The sequence below is a fragment of the Geotrypetes seraphini genome, chromosome 11 (assembly GCF_902459505.1).
Source record: "Geotrypetes seraphini chromosome 11, aGeoSer1.1, whole genome shotgun sequence".
Classification (NCBI taxonomy): Eukaryota; Metazoa; Chordata; class Amphibia; order Gymnophiona; family Dermophiidae; genus Geotrypetes; species Geotrypetes seraphini.
In genome coordinates this window covers 57,318,219-57,338,757 of record NC_047094.1, presented here as the reverse complement: position 1 = coordinate 57,338,757, position 20,539 = coordinate 57,318,219, and the positions used below count along the sequence as shown (strand labels likewise).

Sequence of the window (20,539 nt, the reverse complement as noted above, 5' to 3'; positions counted from 1 at the left end):
TTTGAACTAGATTGTGATAATTTGGGATATGTGCATCACAGATATCACTGTATTATGTTCAGTATAACAAAAAATGCATGGCTAGTTTTATTTCTCTTATGTTCTGGTACATGCCTAGTTTGACTTTTTGGGGTTCCTGGTTCAGTTTTTGTCTTTGTTTTTCTATTTGTGATCCTTTGTTCTGTATTCGGTAGTGGTCTGTTTTGCATGTGACTGAGATGGTATTCTGTGGCTTCTGTGTAGAGGTCTGTAGCAGTCTGACTTGTTCTGTTTTACCAGTAAGTAGATCTACGAGCATTATAGGGCCCAGTGTAACATTTATAGTGCTGCCTATTCATAGGTAAGGTTTGTATTGTTTGACTCATAGGATTAGTGCCACTGTTGTATAGTATGTTTGCTGCATGTATGTTCGGATTTTTTTCTGGTTTTGTATTTCACAATGTACTTCATAGTGGAAAGATTTATTTTGTTATTACTCAGATGACATGAGAATTAGAATATAAATATATTTTTTATAGTGCCTTTCATGGAGAAATGCCTTATATCTGATCTGCATCTGTTGTTGGGGGAGAGAGGAGATGGATTTTTGTGGATGCAGACAGGGCAGGATTAATCAATAGGCCAAGTAGGCACGTGCCTAGGGCCCGAAATGGTCAGGGGGGCCTGATGAAGGAGGGTATCAACATTGTTTTTTCCAAACGGCGATGGGCCCCTCCAACATCGATCGGCAACACGGGCCCTACCTCAATCGGCAACGCAGTCCACCCCCCATCGACGGAAAGTAAGACAAGCAAGCAACGCGGGTAAGAAAGGCAACGGGAACTGTAATTGCGCAAGCGGTGCTGCTTGCCCAAAGCTTCCCTCTGACGCAGCTTCCTGTTTCCGCCTGGGCGCATGGTGGGGTGGGGCGGGGCAGGGGGCCCAGTGTACTTGGATGCCTAAGGGCCCTCGACGAATTAATCCTGCCCTGGATGCAGATCATGTTAACATTTAACTCATAAGAATTGCTATACTGTGTCAGACCAAAGATGTGAGAGTCATGTATGCAATGTTCACATATGTGAGTGGTGTTGCAACTGAAGAAAGGTTGAGAACCACTGTACTAGAGCCTCAGCAACATTAAGGCGAGTTGATTTAGCGTACACCAACGATTAGCACGCACTAAATGCTAAGACATCTATAGGAATATAATGGGTATCATAGTATTTAGCACATGCTAATCGTTAATCTGTGATAAATCAGTTGGCACCCCTTGATGAATCTCCCCCCCTTAGTATACCTAAATGTAATTCATCTTGATTTAGTACAAAGGACCTGCCCCCTGCCCCTCTCTCTCCATCATAAATGTATAAAATTACTTCTGTGGAATGCTAGTCCCTCCTCCTTCCCATCTTTAAAAATGTTCCCCATGGCAATCAACCCCTTTCCCACCTTCCTTTCATATTTTAAAAAGCATAAATCTGTCTCATGCTTACAAAAAACATTGATTCCTTACCCCTCTCTTCCTACTGGCTAGTTGAGGGATCCCGTACTATACGTTTTGGAACAGGAGTTAGGGGAAATTCCTAGACAGCACTCTTGTTATAAGTAGGGAAACAGGGACAGGGAAACACCCTACCAGTAGTCTTTTTTATGTAAACCTATGGGGCAGACTGGAAGGAGGGAGAGTGGGTGATTTTATGCATATTAAAATGTAGCAAAAGGAAGAAAAGGGCTCTGATCGCCACAAGTAATGAGCTTTAGAAATATTATAATATATGCAGAACCAGTAATCTATGTTGTATGGGGAGGGAAAGCCATGATCCTTATTGCCCGGGGGCCCAGATGATTTTCATTCCTTCCCTCATCCCAGGTCTCACTGAGCAGCTGAGAGTGGCATAAGCACAAGATGAACCTTGGTGATCACTTTCCAATTAATTCCACTGTAAGGCTTTCCGAATCTGCCGCCAGGCTTGAATGCTTGTTGAGACAAATTCTATAAGAGACGCCTAAAGTTAGACATCCAGAGGAATATAATGGTGCTTAAATTACCCCTTTTTACAAAACCATAGCACAGTTTATAGTGCCAGCCGCAGCGGTAACAGCTCCAATGCTCATAGAATTCCTATGAGCGTCAGAGCAGTTACCGCTGTGGCCGGCACTAAAAACTGTGCTACGGTTTTGTAAAAGGATGGGTTAATTAGTAAATTGGCTTCAATTTTGAACAAGCTCATAATTGAAAAAAATAAAAATTAATTGGGTGCAATTCTATAAAAGATAGGTACCTATTGCATGCTGCCTAATTCCAAAGTAGGTGTGTTTAGGTTTAGAGAAGGACTTAGGCGTTGTTAGGCACGAAGGCACCTATAATGTAGTTCTTTCAAACCCTGGCTTGCATTACAGACGCCTAAGTTTGCGATCTCTGCCAGGAAGCCTGACGCTGCAAATAAGAGGTCCATAGTCCTGACGCAGCTGGAAGGTGAAATGGCAGCTAGTGAATGTCGGTGAAGGACTGGCAGAGATCGCAGGAGCATTTACTACCTGTATTTAAACGTCTGAAAACACACACCCTGTCCAAGCTAAGTTCTTTTTGAATTTTCATGCATTATGAAGATGCATAACGTGTTACAGCGCATTTAAGAATTCATTGGAAGTGGACAGGAAGGGGTTATGAGCCAGTGAGGTTATCTCCCATTTCTGATCCTCGTGAACTGAATTACATTTGTGCCAGATATATATTGCTGTTCACATGATTTTAAAAACAGTTGTCCATTCATCTTCCTGTCTTAGATGGAGGGGATATGACAACGTCTACTTCTGCAATGACAAGATCCATCTTTTGCATGTCATTAATAAATGAAAAAGAGCAGAAAACCCCCAACATTTTGCTGTTAAGAGTGTGCACTGTTAACAACATTGCCTCCAAAACAAAACTGAATACTAACCAAAAAATAAATTTTTTAAAACCCCCCAAAACAATACTGCAGGCAATATTGGAAATGAAATTAAAATTGTGGACTGCTCATCCCTAATAAAATTGAGCTTATGGGGGGAACCTTCCTTCCAGTCCCTTCTCTAGCATTAATCGCAAGTTGGTCAGGTACTTTAACATTTTTGTTATTGACATCAGAACGCTAAGTCATCCTGAAAAGATAAATTTTAAAAATCTTTTCTTTCTTTCTCACCTTTCCACAGGCTGCCATTGGCTGCCGGGTAGCACAGGTTGTAATGCAATATTGCATTCTGGCCAATCATTACTGGTTTTTAGTGGAAGCAGTCTACCTGTACAAGCTTCTGATCGGAGCAGTGTTTTCAGAGAAGAATTACTATACATGCTACCTGTACCTGGGTTGGGGTAAGGAAAGATGGCAAATGGCTCCTACATTTATTGTAACTGACACTAGGATGAAAGAATAGAGAGAGAATGTAGCTATTAGACACTAGAGCCAAGGTCTTTGCTCCCAATTCTTGAGGACCACTAATGGGTCAGGCTTTCAGGATATCCATAATGAATGTGCATGAGATAAATTTACATAAAATGAAGGTTGCTGACATGCAGATCTCCATGCATATTCATTAGGGAACTCCTGAGAACCTGACCCATTGCTGGAACTCAATGAGCGTCGGGAGCAGCGCAGTTTCGTAGAAGAGGGAGTAAGTCTAGGTCGGCTCCTATCCTGCCCACATACAGTATTGCCCTAACTCTCCTCCAGATATGCCCCTTTCAGCTCTGGGTGCACAGCGGCATTCAGAGGCATAAAAAGTCCTGTGACATGTCCAGAAAGTCGGTTTGATTCTTATCGGCACTTGGACGACCTGTCTTTTAGGTTGTCCAAGTGCCGACTTAGACTTAGACGTTAAGTTTTGATTATGAGCATCATAGTGTGTGTGGGGGGAGGGGGTTCTAACTTTTATTTTGATTGAAAGAACCTCAATAAAAGTACAACTTATGAGGCATGCTGGGTTCTACATTGCTCACAAAAAAAACAAACATCAGCTCAACACTAGTGATCTCCAAAAATTTTAGTTCTTATTCAGTTCACAAAATTGCAACAAATAAAGCAAGAAATTATATTTTTTTTTATTGTGAGCAAAACAGACACAATCGCAAACATATCAAGAACAGCCCTCAGAATATTACACATAAATAACTTAACCCCCCCCCCCCTTTTACAGAAGCACGGAAGAGATTCTAAGTGCTGGCTGGCATGCTTTATGCTCTGCGCAGCTCTGATGCTCATAGGAACTCTATGACCGTTGGAGCAGTGCAGGGCATTCAGCATACCGACTAGTGCTAAAAACCTCTTCCGTTAGTGCTTTTTTTACAGTGTAAAAAACAAACCAATAGCACATGGCTTAGTGCTTTTCTCATTGTGAAGCGAAACCAAACAACATAAACAGACAATGTCCATTTCCAACCAACAAAACAATGCCAGAAAAGAAAGAAAAGAAAAATTAAATCAAGTACAGCCCTCAGAATATCACACTCAAATAACTTAGGTCCTCTTTTACAAAGCTGCAATATATGCACTGAAGTCCATAGGAAGTGAAGGACTTTGGTGCATTTACTGTGACAGCTTTGTAAAATAGTGTTTCTCTCTCAGTCAATTCCTGGAACCTTGAAACCTTTACAAGCAATCCTTAACATTAACCTATAGCACATGGTTTATTGCCTTTTCAGTAAGAAACCAAACAGGCAAAAAATATCAATGTCCACTGTAACAGTTCAAGTTTAGCATTGAATTTTAGAAATACTCTTGTTTTTAAGTTACTAAACAAACTGGATTAGTATAGATTGATTCTACACAGACATTCAATGGTATCAGAATAACTGGCTTCTCACACAGGTAGATCCTCACTAAGCATGGGGTAAATACCTACAAATTAAAAATAGAAATTTGTAGGCAAAAGTTAAACTGAACCGTCAAGAAGACAGACTCTACATACAATGCAACACCACAGAAAAAGAAACAATGGCACATGTCCCCTAATACCGGGGTCGTTTTATTAAGGTGCGCTAAATGCTAAGATGCCCATAGGAATATAATGGATGTCTTAGCATTTGGCATGGGCTAATTTTTAGCGCGTGCTAAATCAGTTAGCGCACCTTAATAAAAGGCCCCCAATGTGCAAAATATAAATATAGCAGATGTAAATTTGAAAAAACTGACAAATAACAATCACCAATTTACAAATTAACAAATAGAAATAAAACAAAAAATTGGAAAATAATACCATTTTATTGGACTAATACATTTTTTAATTAACTTTCAGAGGCCAAAGCCTCATTCCTCAGGTCAGCACAGTATACTGCTGTTACAGGATCCTATCTTGACCTGAGGAAAGGGATTTTGTTCTCCAAATGTTAGTAAGAAATGTATTAAAATTAGTTCAATAAACAGATTACCTCATTTTCATTTTCTATTTATAAAAGTTTTATCAATACAGCTATAATACTACTTTATTCTAAAGCAATATAAAAAATATATTTTTTTCTATCTTTTGGTCATCTCTGGTTTCTGCTTTCTTCATCTTCTCTTCATTCTCTTCTTTCCATCCAGTGTCTGCCCTCTTTCTATGTCCCTTCCATAAAATGTCTACCTCCCATCTATTTTTTTTGATTTATTTAAGCATTTCTATACCACTTATAGTCTAAGTGGTTTACATTCAGGTGCTCGAGCATTTTTTTCCCTGTGTCCCTTCTTTTCCTTATACATGATTCATTTCAGATTCACCCCCTCTCCATTTTTCTCTCTTCTCTCTGTCTCCGCCCCTCCCCCCATGTTCTGGCATCTCTCCTTTCCTTCCTTCTTTCTAGTCCACCCCATCCCCTATGATTTGGCATCTGTCTCCTTCCCTTCCCTCTCCCCATGCCCTAGCATATCTCTCCTCTCCTTCCATCTCTCCCTATCCCTTCCTTTCCATGGTCTGGCATCTCCAGTCCTTCCTTTCTCTCTCTCCCTCCTTCCCTTCCTTCCTGGCATCTCTCTCTCCTCTTCCTTCTCTGGTCTTCCTTTTCCTTTCTTCCCTCCTCTCTTCCTTCGTCCAAGTCCCAAATGCCCAGAACAAGACCATTTGGACGTGGTAGAGGCCAATCTTGTAACGGACTCCTCTTTTCTCTCCTCCCTCCTGGATGGATACCCTCCTCTCACTCTCTTTGTCAACCCTCCCCCCACTGTCAAAAACATGCCTTCCATGATTTTTGGCAGCCTTCACAACTTGAAGTTCTGGCCAGTTTTGGGCCTTCCTCTCTGCTGGTCCTGCTTACTTCCTGCTTCTGCAAAGGCAGGACCCAGCAGAGAGGAAGGCCTGACACTGGCAAAGCATGAGTTGTGAAGGCTGTGGCTGCACCCAGGGCAGACACCACTCGTCCCCCCGGAACACCGCTGGTCTCCTCCTAAACACTGGCAGCTTTGTACCTAATAGTGCCCATACCAGCCCCATTATTTTCCCTCTGCCTAGCCCCACCCAATTTGACATTCTGTTTCTCTAGGGGTGTGGCAGAGGAAAGTCACTGGGCTAGTGCAGGCAGCAATAGGTGCAACACTGCCGATGCTCGGGAGAGGACAACTGCAACTAAAGGTAGATTGGGGGGAGGGTGGCCTCAGAGGAGAAGGGAAGTATGCCCTGAAGGAGGGGAGGACACTGTGCAATGAACCAAAAGTTGGTACAAGGCACCAAACCAAAAGTTGTCTCAGGACAACACAGTCCCTCGGGTTAGCCCTGCCCTCAGCAATGTGCAAACGGTGAGAAGCAGGTGGATCTGGGGCAGTCCTGGAACCAGGACCATCCCAGGGGCTGTGTGAGCTGTGCAGCCACACAGGTGGATCTGGGGCAGTCCTGGAACCAGGACCATCCCAGGGGCTGTGTGAGCTGTGCAGCCACACATGGTACAAGGCAGATGAGGATACGAAAATCACTCCCCATCCATTGTCTTCCCTGAAGTGACCATGGTGCAGGAGGTAGGGCAGGGCAACCAGTGGGTATGTCACACAGGGCGTGATTCTGGCTTGGGACACTTCTGCCTAAAAATTATCCTGATTGTGGCTTGATTCAGTCTGTTATCCAGTTGACTTATCTGTATAACATAGGACAGATAAAAGGTTGTCCTAAATTATCTAGATTAGTCATCTGGATAGGAGACTGAATAGTGCCACTATGGGGTTCATAATCAAAACAAAAATATGACTAAATATGACTAAACCTGCCCAAGTTGGCACTTGGATGATCTATAAGACAGGTTGTCCAAGTGCTGATAATTGAAACGGGTTTTTAGACGTATCCAGAGTCTTTTTAGGCCTCTGAATCCCTCTATGCGCCCAGAGCTGAAAGGGGCATTTTTGGAGGAGTGGTTAGGGTGGGATGTGGGCCAACCTAGAGACTTAGTCGTACTGCAGGGATAATCAAAAGTCTGACGAGGCTTCCTAGACGGAACTTATACGTTGTGAGATAGGCAATCTAAAACCAGCTATAAGTGCCTAAAAGGTATCCAAAGTGACCATTCAACCACTGCAGGTACAAAGTAAAGACCCTCCCTACACACACACACACCCTCGTGTTCACTGACCCCATTGTACTCCCCACAAAATTCAGAATAAAAATGTACATACCTGCCTCCAGAACATCAGCACTTGGCATAGGAAGGCCTAGTAGAGCTGCACAGAAGTGGCTTAAGTAGTCCAGGGAGTGGGCTAGTGAACCATAGAGAGGAGGACCCAGGCCCTTAAGCCACTCTAACCATTACATTTATGGTGGACAATATGCACCCATCAAAACTCTACTGTACTGCCATATAGGTGGCACCTGCAGCCATAAGGGCTATTGGGGTTGTAAACAGGCGGGTATAGTGGGTTTAGGGGGGCTCCCCATGACCTTCAGGGAGTTCTGGTGAGAGATTTTTGTGGTACCCTTTTTTGTGAAGTTCCTAGCCTTGCCCTGTAAGGTGCCCTATTGCTGTGCTGCCATGTATGGGTGCCCAGTCCATCATTTTGCTGGCTCCTCCCAAGTCCAAATGGTCTTGTTCTGGGTGTTTGGGACTTGGATGATTTTTTGGACAAGAATGTAGTATAAAGATAGACAACCTAGAAGTCTGGACAATCAAACGGCTGGACGTAGAAGTAGATGATTTTCTAAAAAAAATATTTTGGATGTACTTTTTGAGAATGGACATTTTGCCATTGCCGACTTTGGGCGATTAGCACCCTATGTCCAAATCGGACTTAGACGTTTCTTTTGATTAGAAACATAGAAACATAGAAATAGACGGCAGATAAGGGCCACGGCCCATCTAGTCTGCCCACCCTAATGACCCTCCCCTATCTTTCTCTGTGAATAGATCCCACGTGTCTATCCCATTTGGCCTTAAAATCGGGCACGCTGCTGGCCTCAATCACCTGTAGTGGAAGACTGTTCCAGCGATCAACCACTCTTTCAGTGAAAAAGAACTTCCTGGTGTCTCCTCGCAGTTTCCCTCCCCTGAGTTTCCACGGATGCCCTCTTGTTGTCGTGGGACCCTTGAAAAAGAAGATATCTTCCTCCGCCTCGATGCGGCCCATAAGATACTTGAACGTCTCGATCATGTCTCCCCTCTCTCTGCGCTCCTCGAGCGAGTATAGCTGCAATTTGTCAAGCCGTTCTTCATATGGAAGATCCTTGAGTCCCGAGACCATCCGGGTGGCCATTCTCTGCACCGACTCCAGTCTCAGCACATCCTTGCGATAATGTGGCCTCCAAAATTGCACACAGTATTCCAGGTGGGGCCTCACCATGGATCTATATAATGGCATAATGACTTCCTCCTTACGGCTGACGAAACCCCTTCGTATGCAACCCATTATTTGTCTTGCCTTGGATGAAGCCTGCTCCACTTGATTGGCAGACTTCATGTCCTCACTGACGATTACCCCCAAGTCTCGTTCTGCTACCGTTTTTGCTAGGATCTCGCCATTAAGGGTATAAGACTTGCATGGATTTTGGCTGCCCAGGTGCATAATTTTGCATTTTTTGGCATTGAAGTTGAGTTGCCATGTCTTAGACCAGCGCTCCAGCAGGAGTAGGTCGTGCAGCATGTTGTCGGGCATTGAATCTTCGTCTGTTGTGCATTTGCCCACTACATTACTTAGTTTGGCGTCATCGGCGAATAATGTTATTTTACCTCGAAGCCCTTCTGCCAAGTCCCTTATAAAGATGTTGAATAGGATTGGGCCCAAGACCGAGCCCTGTGGCACTCCACTGATCACCTCCGTCATTTCGGAGGGGGTGCCATTCACCACCACCCTTTGAAGCCTACCTCCAAGCCAGCTCCCAACCCATTGCGTCAATGTGTCACCTAATCCTATAGAACTCATCTTACCCAGCAACCTGCGGTGTGGTACACTATCGAATGCTTTGCTAAAGTCCAGGTACACGATGTCTAGGGACTCCCCAATATCCAGCTTCTCCGTCACCCAATCAAAGAAGCTGATCAGGTTGGATTGGCATGATCTCCCCTTAGTAAATCCATGTTGTCGGGGATCCCTTAGATTCTTTTCATCCAGGATTTTATCCAATTGGTGTTTAATTAGAGTTTCCATTAGTTTGCCCCTCCACCTGAATAAATTTTAGCGCTGATTGCCTTGTCTGGATATCCAGTGCTGGATACCATTTGGATAGTAATGCTGAATATCTGGATATTTTTTTGACCACCACAGTCAGTGTTTAAGAAATGCTGACTACTGCAGTTGAATATTGACCTTAGAGCTTTTCATCTTACCAGCATAAAGCTGAAGGTCTAATGAGAGATCAGAATGAGAGATGAATAAAAGGTACATTGGATATCAGAATGACAAGTGCATGGGAGATCAGGATGATAGGTGCAGGGATAATCTGGATGACAGGCACAGGGGAGATCTGGCTGACAGGCACATGTTGGTGACATATGTTTGTGGGTGAGAAACTAAATCTGACTAATAAGTGAATTGAAGGTGAGGTGCTTGATTTGGATAAAAGATTGGATGTCTGAATCTGATAGTGATGCTTGAGGTGACAGTGTCATGGGGCAGAGAGATGGGATCTTCTTTTCATGTAGTTTGTTCTTTGGTTTGCAGGAACTCCTGTGGTATTTGTGATGCCCTGGATGGCTGCTAAGTATCTAAAGGAGAATGCTGAGTAAGTATGTAAGAGGAAAGGCAGAATAACTAGGAAATGTAGTAGATTCATGGCTACCAATCTTGTTTTGTCTGGCACTGAATCCACAGAGGACTCCTATTGATGACTCGTGCTACAGATTTAGCCCTAATCCTAGAGATACTAATGATCCACAATTAAAAGTTTCACAGCATTAAAGAACAAATCCAAAAAGTTACTTCAGCAATCATACTGTATGTAGATCAAAATCTCTTTAGCAGTTTATCACATATGAATGGAAAAAGAAAAGTGAACTTAAATCTAATGATGAGAAATTCATAATTGCAGCAGTGGACTCTGAGCAAGATGCTTCTCAGCAGGCTAGAAAAAAGCTCGGTAAAACCTACAAATGCTTTTTTTTTTTTTTTTCAAAATTTGGATTTAGCTCACAGCTCTTCATTTGGGTAATTTCAATAATATATCTCAAGGCATGTTACATTCAGGTATAGAAATTTCCCTAAGGTGATTCTAGTTCTCAGATTTTTGTTGGATGCACTCTGCACTTTTCTTTCAGCTAACTTACCTGCACTTAATATTTCAGCTAACTTACTTAACTTACTGAGACTCTGCAGTTCATCTACTTGTGGTCTTTCCCATTCATCCCTATTGCTTTGATGATGTAGATAGTGGGGACTTAAAATGTAACAAGCTCTTAAGGCATTACACTGAAAGAGTGCATTTAAGGAAGGTACCCTTTAGGACACTCATTTGTCTGACTTTTCTGCACCATTATCCACTATCCATTTTTCCAGTCCTGGCTAAGGTTCTGGAGTCATAAGCAACAGGGCAATTGCAGGATTTTTGGATTAGGGAATGGTTTGGAATCTTTCCCAATATAGGTTCTGAGGTGATTTTAACATTGGGGAAACTATTTTACAGTATGTGGAGGTCTTCGGATCATGTTTGTCATGTTTGTGCCACCCTTTGTTATTATGCCAACTCAAAAGAGACAGGATTGGGAGGTGATCAAGATGGCGGCAGGCTGATGGTGACATTCTTGATTTTTGCTCTGTTGTCCCACTTTACCTGTGGGGGTTTTTTTTGCTTCGGATCCAAAAATGCCTCATACAAAATGGAAGGGATTCGTCAAGACTGTTCCTCCTTCAGTTGAGATGTCCCTGGGCCAGCAACAGACGATGTTGAAGAATGCCACCGCTGCGACTCCCTTCGTGGCTTCTGGAGAAGTTCCCGCTGTTCCTTCGGCCAGAGGAGAGTCCGATGAACAGGGATTAAATGTCACTATTTCACCTCCAGATTCATACCCTCCACCACGTCTCACGGATTCTACGTCCTTGTAGGGGTGTTTGGGCAGCATGGCTGTTACTTGGGAAACCCTGTTTCGAGGGGCAAGGGCTGCAATTCCAGTGGATGAAATAAAAGAACAAGGAAGCTCAATCGCAAAAATTTCATTGTTGGAGAAGCCACTGGTGGTGACATTGGAGAGCATATGGTTTGCTCTCCCTATGTTGGCTACACTTGTGAGTACTATGGATTGCCTTGGTAAAAATCTGGAAACATTTACTCAAGAATATACTTTGAAATTAACTTCCGTTTAACAAAATATAAGTCTCTACAAGATTTAACAGCTAATATAGTAAAAGATAAAATCCAATTAAATAGAAGGATGGAACAGATAGAAAATTACAACCGCAGATTGAACTTGCATTTCCCTAAAACTCTGGGCACCTCTCCCATTGATGCCTTTCAAAGCTATCTTATAAAGGTTTTGAAATTTTCCTCTGATCATCTTCCTGCAGTCAATTATATATATTATATTCCAAAGAAACCAATGGGGGAACTCCAGAGATTGAAGATAAAATAACCCTATTTAGGAGATTATATACGTTTCAAATATACTAGAGACATATCTTTCTGAGTCATTCGAAAGGACTACTTTGATTGTGTCATTGGATGTAAATGCTATAATGAGACTTTATTTTCAAAATGCTCAGGCTTTATTTCATGGAAAAAGGATTTGGATATAATCAGACGTTGTTAGACAAACTCAAGAAAGACGAAAGCTTTTTCTTGATATGCGATCTGAGACACTAACTTTAGGAGCTTCTTTTTTTTCTTGCATATCCATGCAAATGTATAATTAGGTATTTGGGAGTAAAGTATGTTTTTTAAACCCCGGACCAACTTCGTGCCTTCTTAAATATGAAGACTTTGATATTGAGGGCCTGTTTTACAAAGCCGTGTGACAACAGCCCCAAAGCCCTTTAAATCTCTATGGGCTTTGGGGCCATTACTGCAGTGGCCCGCGCTAAATGGCTTCGTAAAAGAGGCCCTGAGGTTCAGTTAGATTTAGAGGATGGATAAAGATATTAAGAAGGGAGCACCTGCTAAGATTTTTTTTGTAGATTTTGCTTTGTTCATTAGAGCTCCTCATATTCTTTTCTTGTATCACTCCCATGTTTAATTGTGGTCTAAGGAAGAATAAGTGATAATATGAAAAGGATTTTCTTTGATTAGATATATTTTCCTTCTATATTTCTAATGCAAGAGTCTTCTTGTAAATTGTGTTAAAATTAATAAATAAAAGAGAATAAATGAGATGCTCTTAATGTATAGGGCATATGTGATTTGGTAGAATATTCTGTCTCTGAGGCACAAACTCTGCTCCATGGTGCTCTGTGTTCTTCCCTATATTTTTCAACATTTATTTTCATCCTCATCGTAGAAATTATTAGAAAATGTTGCTTTAAGCTCTCTGAATTACACAGATGCTCATTCTAAGTCCAGCTTACCAGAATTGCCTCTGCTAGTTGAAAAAGTGGTTGGTTGCAATAGTCTGATGACAAATATTGATAAGTCTGAAATTTTGTGGTTAAGTAGAATTCCTGAACCAGCCAATGTAAAGATTTTGAAGGGAAATAGGGCTTGTATTGAAGTTTATGAGAAAAAAAAAAGTGTTGGTGTCCTGTTAACTTTGTACACCCAAGTATTATATATTGTAAGGAAGAACTACTAAGCAAGGGTCACAATTATAACCCAATTTGACCTAAGCAGCACATTTGACCTAGTAGACTTTGATCAAATGTCTGAGATCTTTAGATTCAAACAGTTTTTATTAATGCAAACATCATCAAATACAACAAATACAACATCAAAGCATATCAATAATGCATCAATTATAATAATATAATATACATAATAAAAGACAAATTCCACTTTCAATAAACCCCCACTTTATCTATATGTGTTTGAACTTCTATCATCCCTCTCCACACCCACCCCTCCCCACCCAATAGTACTCTTAGTGATTTGGGATTTAGTGGGCCAGTCCGCTCCTGGTTCCAAGGCTTCCTAACCACTCAGCATTATGCTGTAGGTAAGAATGGTGAACCTTCTGATAGCTGGCACCCTCTCAGCAGGGTCTCCTGAGGATCCCCACTTTCACCATCAGTGTTCAACCTCCTAATGCAATCCTTGGGAGCCAACCTAGATCTCGCACAAATAAAACATTTTTTCTATGCAGACGACATAATGATCATACTACCTGTAATGGCTGCATTAGTTAATACCCTCTCCACTGTCAAAAAATGTGTCCACATCTTAGAAAACTGGACCTCAACCCACCACCTCAAACTAAATAAGAACAAAACCATATTCCTTTGGCTAGATCTTCAACTGACCCACGCTACACTGCAAGGATCACAGTAAACAACACAGACATTCCATTAGAACTACAATTCCAAATCTTAGGAGTAGAAATTGATAACCATGTAAAATCAATAATAGAACAATCTATCCTTGTGATGATAAAGCTAAGATCCATCAGAAAATACTTCAAAACAGAGGCTTTACGAATTTTAGTGCAATCCCTAATTCTATCTCGATTAGACTACTGTAATGTAACATTAGTTCTTTGCTCTAAAATAGAGAATGGCACGGGGAAAAAATCTGTCCACGTCACTGCCCTGTCCCCGGCCCACCATCCTCTGCACCGCCCCATCACCGCCATTCCCTTCACCGCCCCGTCACCATCACCGCCATCCCTTTTACCGCCCCGTCACCGCCACTGCCATCCCATTCACCGCTTTTAAAAGTATTTCTGTACCATGAAAGTAACTGAAATAGTAATTGTAAAAGCCCATTTCTAAACTGTCTAATACAACTCTTGAGACAAAACAAATAGCCAACAATGATCCACATGTACTTGTAACTACTATGTATTTGTAACTATGACCTAACTGTATTAATAATTGTACTGATCTACAGTACCTGTACTAGCAACCCTATTGAATGTCCGTGTCAAACTGTCTATTGCAGGGCTGCCCAAGTCTAGTCCTCGAGATCTACTGGCAGGCCAGGTTTTCAGGATATCCACTATGAACATGCATGAGAGAGATTTGCATACCAAGAAGGCAGTGCAGGCAAATTTCTCTCATGCATATTCATTGTGGATATCCTGAAAACCTGGCCTGCCAGTAGATCTCGAGGACCGGACTTGGGCAGCCCTGGTCTATTGTAACTTCCTGGGTAACTGATCCAACCTCTTGTAATGCAATCTGACCTTGAACTGAATAGGTAAAGGTGGAATAGAAAACCTGATTAACATAACATTGCATAAAGCATGGCAATTATGTTTGTACCTCCACTCACAGGATTTGCAGTCAGTAGTCCTTAGTCATTTGGGCTACTGTAATGCTATTTTTGCTGGGCATCCTTAAAAAGGGAGCAGAGGTGTAGCTTAATGGTTAGATCAACAGGCTGAGAACTGCAGGTTTATATTCTGTGGCAACTCCTTGTAGTCTTGGACAAGTCACTTAACCCTCCATGCTTCAGGAGAAAGCAATGTCAAACCACTCCTGCATTATGTCAAGAAAACCTAAGAATGGGAGATCATAGCATTTATCAGGATTGCCCACTTCAATATCAACAATACAAAAAGGAATCCTATCACAAAATCAAAATCATCAAAAAGTAAATGCTATCTTTAAATTATAATAATGTATATGTTATCCTTAAATTATAATAAAAGTACATGCTATCCTTAAATTATAATAATTTAATAATTTAATTAACACCACTTTACACCAGCAACGGCATGTAGTAAGCAATGTTGTACCATTCATCATTGCACCCTCTCTACCTCCATAGATGTCATTACTATTTCAAAATACTATAAGAAACAATCACTTATCTTTGATGGTTCTTCATTAAATCTTACTAGGAGGTTACAAACACTTTTAAGTATAATTTTCCATTGTCCGGCAATCCCAAAAATAAAAAAAAAAACCAAACCATAATGTCGGCAAGAAGAGATTTTGCAGTTTTTTGACAGTTAAAATATTTAAACCCACTCAAGCCAAGCATCGGATCTCCTGACGAAGGAAATGAAACGTGGTCCGTGTTGGGACCCGGGACCCTGAAATCTTTATAAGATAAGTGCACTACACATTCTATGTTTGAAAGAATTGAGATACAAGTGAAATTCATTGGATATAAAATAAAAAATTCACATTTATTATTATTTTTAATAATAATCAACACATGTGTAGTGACTGGGTGGTGGGTTCCCTATAGGGGGAACTTCACAATTCTGAGCATATGTGAAAAAATGCTGTAGTTTGTATTAAGTAGAGTTTATTTGGATTTACTCAGTACACGGAAGATGTGTATAGTTATTAATAGGTACAGTTCTCTCACCTCCTCATAGCAAGACAACATCCTTTTATAAATTATTTTAACCAGCAAACAGAATTATGATCATTCTCTCTTTTCACACTTTCTCAGTCTTGTACAGAATTGAACAATCTTTGTCCCTCTTTTAAGACTTTCACAAATGCACACAAAGGATTCAACGATATTTGCCTCTGTGAACTGATTCTGATTCATATAAAATTAATAACACATAATTAAATCTGTCTGCTATTGATGTAGCTCCATTAGGCTGATTGTGTGCCTGTTGCCGGGTCTTTGTTACTGGAATCTGACTTCTTGTGTCCCTTTCTCCAGATGTTGGGCTCTGAATGAAAATATGGCCTTCTGGTGGATTATCCGCATACCCATCCTCCTTGCATCTCTGGTGAGACCTTCTAGGATTTTTTGTGATTTCAGTTTTATTATTTTCAAATTAAAATGCTCTACTAGGTACTAAGAATAAGAGAAGCATTGCTTTTGCATAAAAACTGGAATAGTATTTAGGTTTATTTTCCTAAATTGGTTTATGGGAATTTTCTCTTATATTTTTTCTTATTAATCATATTCAAGTGTATTTTTGCTTGAAAATTATGATTTAATATTTCAATAAAATTAAATTAAAAAAAAGAAGAGTAGCATCACTTCAGGCTAGCTTGGTAGCTCATTGGGTTCAAATACTTGATCAAGCCAGTCGGGGTTGTATGTCAGTCTTTGCTTAAAAGTGACATCTAGTGGCAAGACTTAAGGTCCACATTAACCAGATTCTGCATTGATCTGCTTCTTATGGCTGTGGGTCACAAACTTTTGCTCTGATAGCTGATTTAAATTGAATGAAGGATAAAAAAAATAGGGGGAAATACCTGTGTAGTTGTGAAGGAAGGCCACATCCAACCGTATAGCTGGTTCCAATTGAACTAGAAGCCCCACAAAGAGAGGACTACAGAACACCCCACCGCCCCAAAAATGTCATGTGGTGCATCTGTTTAACTGTGTGCTGATTAAAAATATAGAAGCACAGAAAACAAGGGAATTTAATGATCATAGGGTCATCTTGTCTGCCCAAGCCATAGGTGTCGGAACGGGGGGGGGGGTGTCCACAGGGGCCGTGGGCTCCCCAAAAATTGCCCAGCATTAGGGGGGAGCAAACAGGGCAGCTTCCCTATCTTCCGCCATAGCCTGCAAGTGATTTCACCCAAGCTCCAGAGCTCTAACACTGTGCTTGCCGGCTTCCTGACCCTTCTCCTCCGAAACCAGAAGTTACTTCATGATGGGGGAGGGAGGAGAAGCGAAGCTGGCAAGCACAGTGTTAGAGCCCTGGAGCATGGGTGAAGTTGCTTGTTGGCTACAGCAGGAGATAGGGTAGGGAGGAAGGGAAGTGTACTACTTGGTGCTCCTGCTTGCTTTGGGCCTTCCTCGCTGCCGGGTCCTGCCTTCGCGGAAACAGAAAGTAGGTGGGACCCGGCAGCGAGGAAGGCCTGAAGCAAGCAGGAGCGCTGAGTTGTGAATGCTGCGCTGCTGACAGCTGTGTGTGTGTGTGTGGGGGGCTGTGTAAGATGGGGGGACAAGAGAAATGCTGCTGCTATTGCACCCAATACTATGTGAGATGTGGGGGGAGGCTGCGTGAGACATGGGAGTGGGGGTGGGCATGAGAAATGCTGCTGCTACTGCACCCAATTGGAGGGGGGCTATGTGAGATGTGGGGGGGAAGAGAAAGGAGAGGAACGAGAGATGCCAAATCCAGGGGAGGGAAGAGGGAAGAGAAATTCTGCTGTTGCATCCAATTGCGGAGAGAGAGGGAAAGAGGGAGAAGGAAGACCAGGGAGAGGAGAGGAACAAAAGATGCCAAGTCCATGAGAAGTAGGGAAAGGAAAGGAGATACCAGACCATGAGGAGGGAGGGAGAGATGCCAGGGCATGAGGGTGAGGGAAGGACACAGATGCCAGACCAGGGGAAAGGAAGGAAGAAAGGAGGGAGGGAGGGAGAGAAAGGAAGGAGAGGATATGCCAGATAATGGAGGGGGAGGGAAAGGAAACTAAGGAGACAAATGCCAGACCAGAGGGAAAGGAAGGAGAGGACGTGCCAGAGCACGGAGGGAGAGGGTGAGATAGGAGAGAGATGCCAGGGAATGGGGGAAGAAAGGAGATAGAGATGCCAGACCATGGAGTGGAGTGGGAAGGAAGGAAGGAAAGGAGAAGAGAGAGATGCCAGAGCATAGGGGAGGGGGGTGGAGACAGAAAAATTGAGAGGGGGTGAAGCTGAAATGAATCATGTACAAAGGAGAGAAGGGGCACAGGATCTACAGTTTACTGAAGGGACATAGAAAGAGGGAAGATGCCATATGGAAGAGAGAGTGGGCGGACACTGGATGGAAAGGGCAGAGAGGGTGGACAGTGGGTGGAAGGGGCAGAGAGAGGGTGGATAGTACAGTAGATGGAACGGGTAGAGAGAGAGGGCAGAGGTTGGGTGGTAGGAACAAAGAGAGAGGGCAGATGTTGCATGGAAGGGAGAGAGGACAAACGCTGTATAGAAAGAAGAGAGCGAAGAGAAGATGATTATAGCAGAAACGATAAAAGGTAGAAATAATTTTTTTTGTTGCTTTTTGTAGAATCAAGTAGTATTGTAGCTGTATTGATAAAAGTTTATAAATAGGAAATGGAAGGAAGGCCATTTTTTTTGGGGGGGGACTAAACCCCTTTCCTCTGGTCAGGACAGGATACCATAACAGCAGTGTACTGTACTTTCCTGAAGAAAGATTTGGCCACTGAAAGCTAATTGAAAAATGGATTAGTCCAATAAAATAGTAATTTCTTAATTCTCATTATTTGTTTTATTTCTATTTGTTAATTTGTAAAGTGGTGATTGTTTTATACCAGGTTTTGGGTTTATTTTTTTAAATTTACTACTACTACTACTATTTACATCTACTGTCTTCATATTTTGCACAGTATTAGGGGACATGTGTTACTGTTTCTGTGGTGTTGCATTGTATGCAGGATCTTGCATCTTAGGGTTTCATTTTTATATATTAGTACTTTTAGTTTGTGGTCCCGTATTTGCTTAGGGGTTATCTGTGTTCTTGTAGGAATGAATGTTGAGAAGCATACAGTGTGCTTTGCGTAGTTTAATTTTGTGGTTAATCATTATGTGTTGTTAATAAGATTATATTGTATGTATATATGAAAAATGAATGGAAAAAATTGTATTACAATTAGTACTATTATGGAGGCAGGATCTGGGGTAGAGATTGGACGGGGTCTGGGGTGGAGCTTTCAGGCCCCCAAACAAAAAAGCGTTCCGCTACCTATGGCCCAAGCTGTATACAGCTTTCTTTCCAGGCTGCCCAACTGAACACATGGCTAGCAAAACCAATACTCGAAGCCACATCATACGCGGACTTCAGAAAATCCCTGAAGACCCGCCTCTTCAACATCACCTAAACTCTCCCCCTACCAGTTATAACACTCCTCGAAAGTCCTCCCCCTTCCTTCTCCCTTCCCCTAATGCTTAATGCTGTACACCTCTCTTACGCACTTTACACTTATCCAGCTGTAAACAGCATTGATCTCTAGTAACTGTTCATACTGTACCAGCCTAGAACTTACTTTAACACCCTGTATCCTATCGTAATCATCCCGTAACTGCTCTCTGGTAAATATCTTGTACCTTTTGTAACACCCAATACCTGCTCACTTTGTTTTATCCTGTATCTCTTTGTAAACATCCTGTAACTGTTCTCTTGTTATTATCTTGTACCTTATTGTAAACATCCATTACCCTGTATCTTATTGTAAACATCCTGTAACTGCTTTCTTGTTATTACCTATTGTAATCACCCAGTACCTGCTCACTTTGTATATCCTGTATCCTACTGGTAACACTGTACTCTCTCTAGACACGACTTTCACTGTAAACCGCTTCGAACTTAGGGTATAGCGGTATATAAGAAATAAAATTATTATTATTATTATTACCTTCCTCAGACTCCAACTTTACCTTCCCTTCCCTACATCCAAGGAATGACTCTGCTATTATGGTAATTGCATCATTATAATCTGTAGCTGAACTGGATCCCCTGAGTAGGTAAAAAATAGGGTTACCATATGGTTCCAGAAAAAGGAAGATGGATTAATAGATCCGAGTTTTACTTCCAATGAAAGCAATGAAAGTAATGAGGACAGATTGAGACATCTGGGCATCCCTCCTGCCTTTTTGGGGGGGGAGGGGGGAGAGTGAGGGTAGGGGATGTTTGGGGGGCGCCTGGCGTAGGAGTGGACCTTCAGTGGCAGGAGAGAGTGGGCATCCCTCCTGCCATTTTGCTGCCGTGGGGGTGAGGGGAGAGGTTCGGCATGGCAGGAGGAAGTCCTTCTGCATCCTTCCTGCCATTTTTATCTTGCACAGGGGGAGTGGGGGTGGAGGGTAAATGGCAGGAGGGAATGGCCATCCCTCTTGCCGATTTTCGCTAGTATGGGGGGATTCCCAGTGCTGCGTTCGTCGGGGTTATTGGGGAGGACAGGGGGGGAGCTTTTTTTTAAATGGGGCAGATATTGTGTGTGTGTGTGTGTGTGTGTGTATGTATGTGTGTAACATGCATAGCATCTGTGCCCATTAAAAGAAAGAAAGAAAGGAAAAAAGGTTACCTGCTCCAAACAGAGTGGCAGGAGGCTTTCCCCTGCCTCTCAGTTGTTCAGGCTTTCCCTGCTGGCTCTGCGCCTATGTGAGATTTGTTCTCACAGCGATCCATCAGATC

General features: G+C 42.2%; 1 protein-coding gene across 3 annotated transcripts in view; it reads left to right on the top strand.

Moving 5' to 3' along the window:
• Positions 1–20,539, top strand: part of LOC117345567 (glucagon receptor-like) — a 93,982-nt gene that overhangs the window by 57,950 nt on the left and 15,493 nt on the right. For all 3 annotated transcript variants that reach the window (XM_033914398.1, XM_033914396.1, XM_033914399.1), the window contains exons 9-11: positions 3,175–3,334; positions 10,065–10,125; positions 16,108–16,177. In XM_033914398.1, coding sequence (XP_033770289.1) covers positions 3,175–3,334; positions 10,065–10,125; positions 16,108–16,177 — 291 coding nt within the window. The remainder of the gene's footprint in view (positions 1–3,174; positions 3,335–10,064; positions 10,126–16,107; positions 16,178–20,539) is intronic.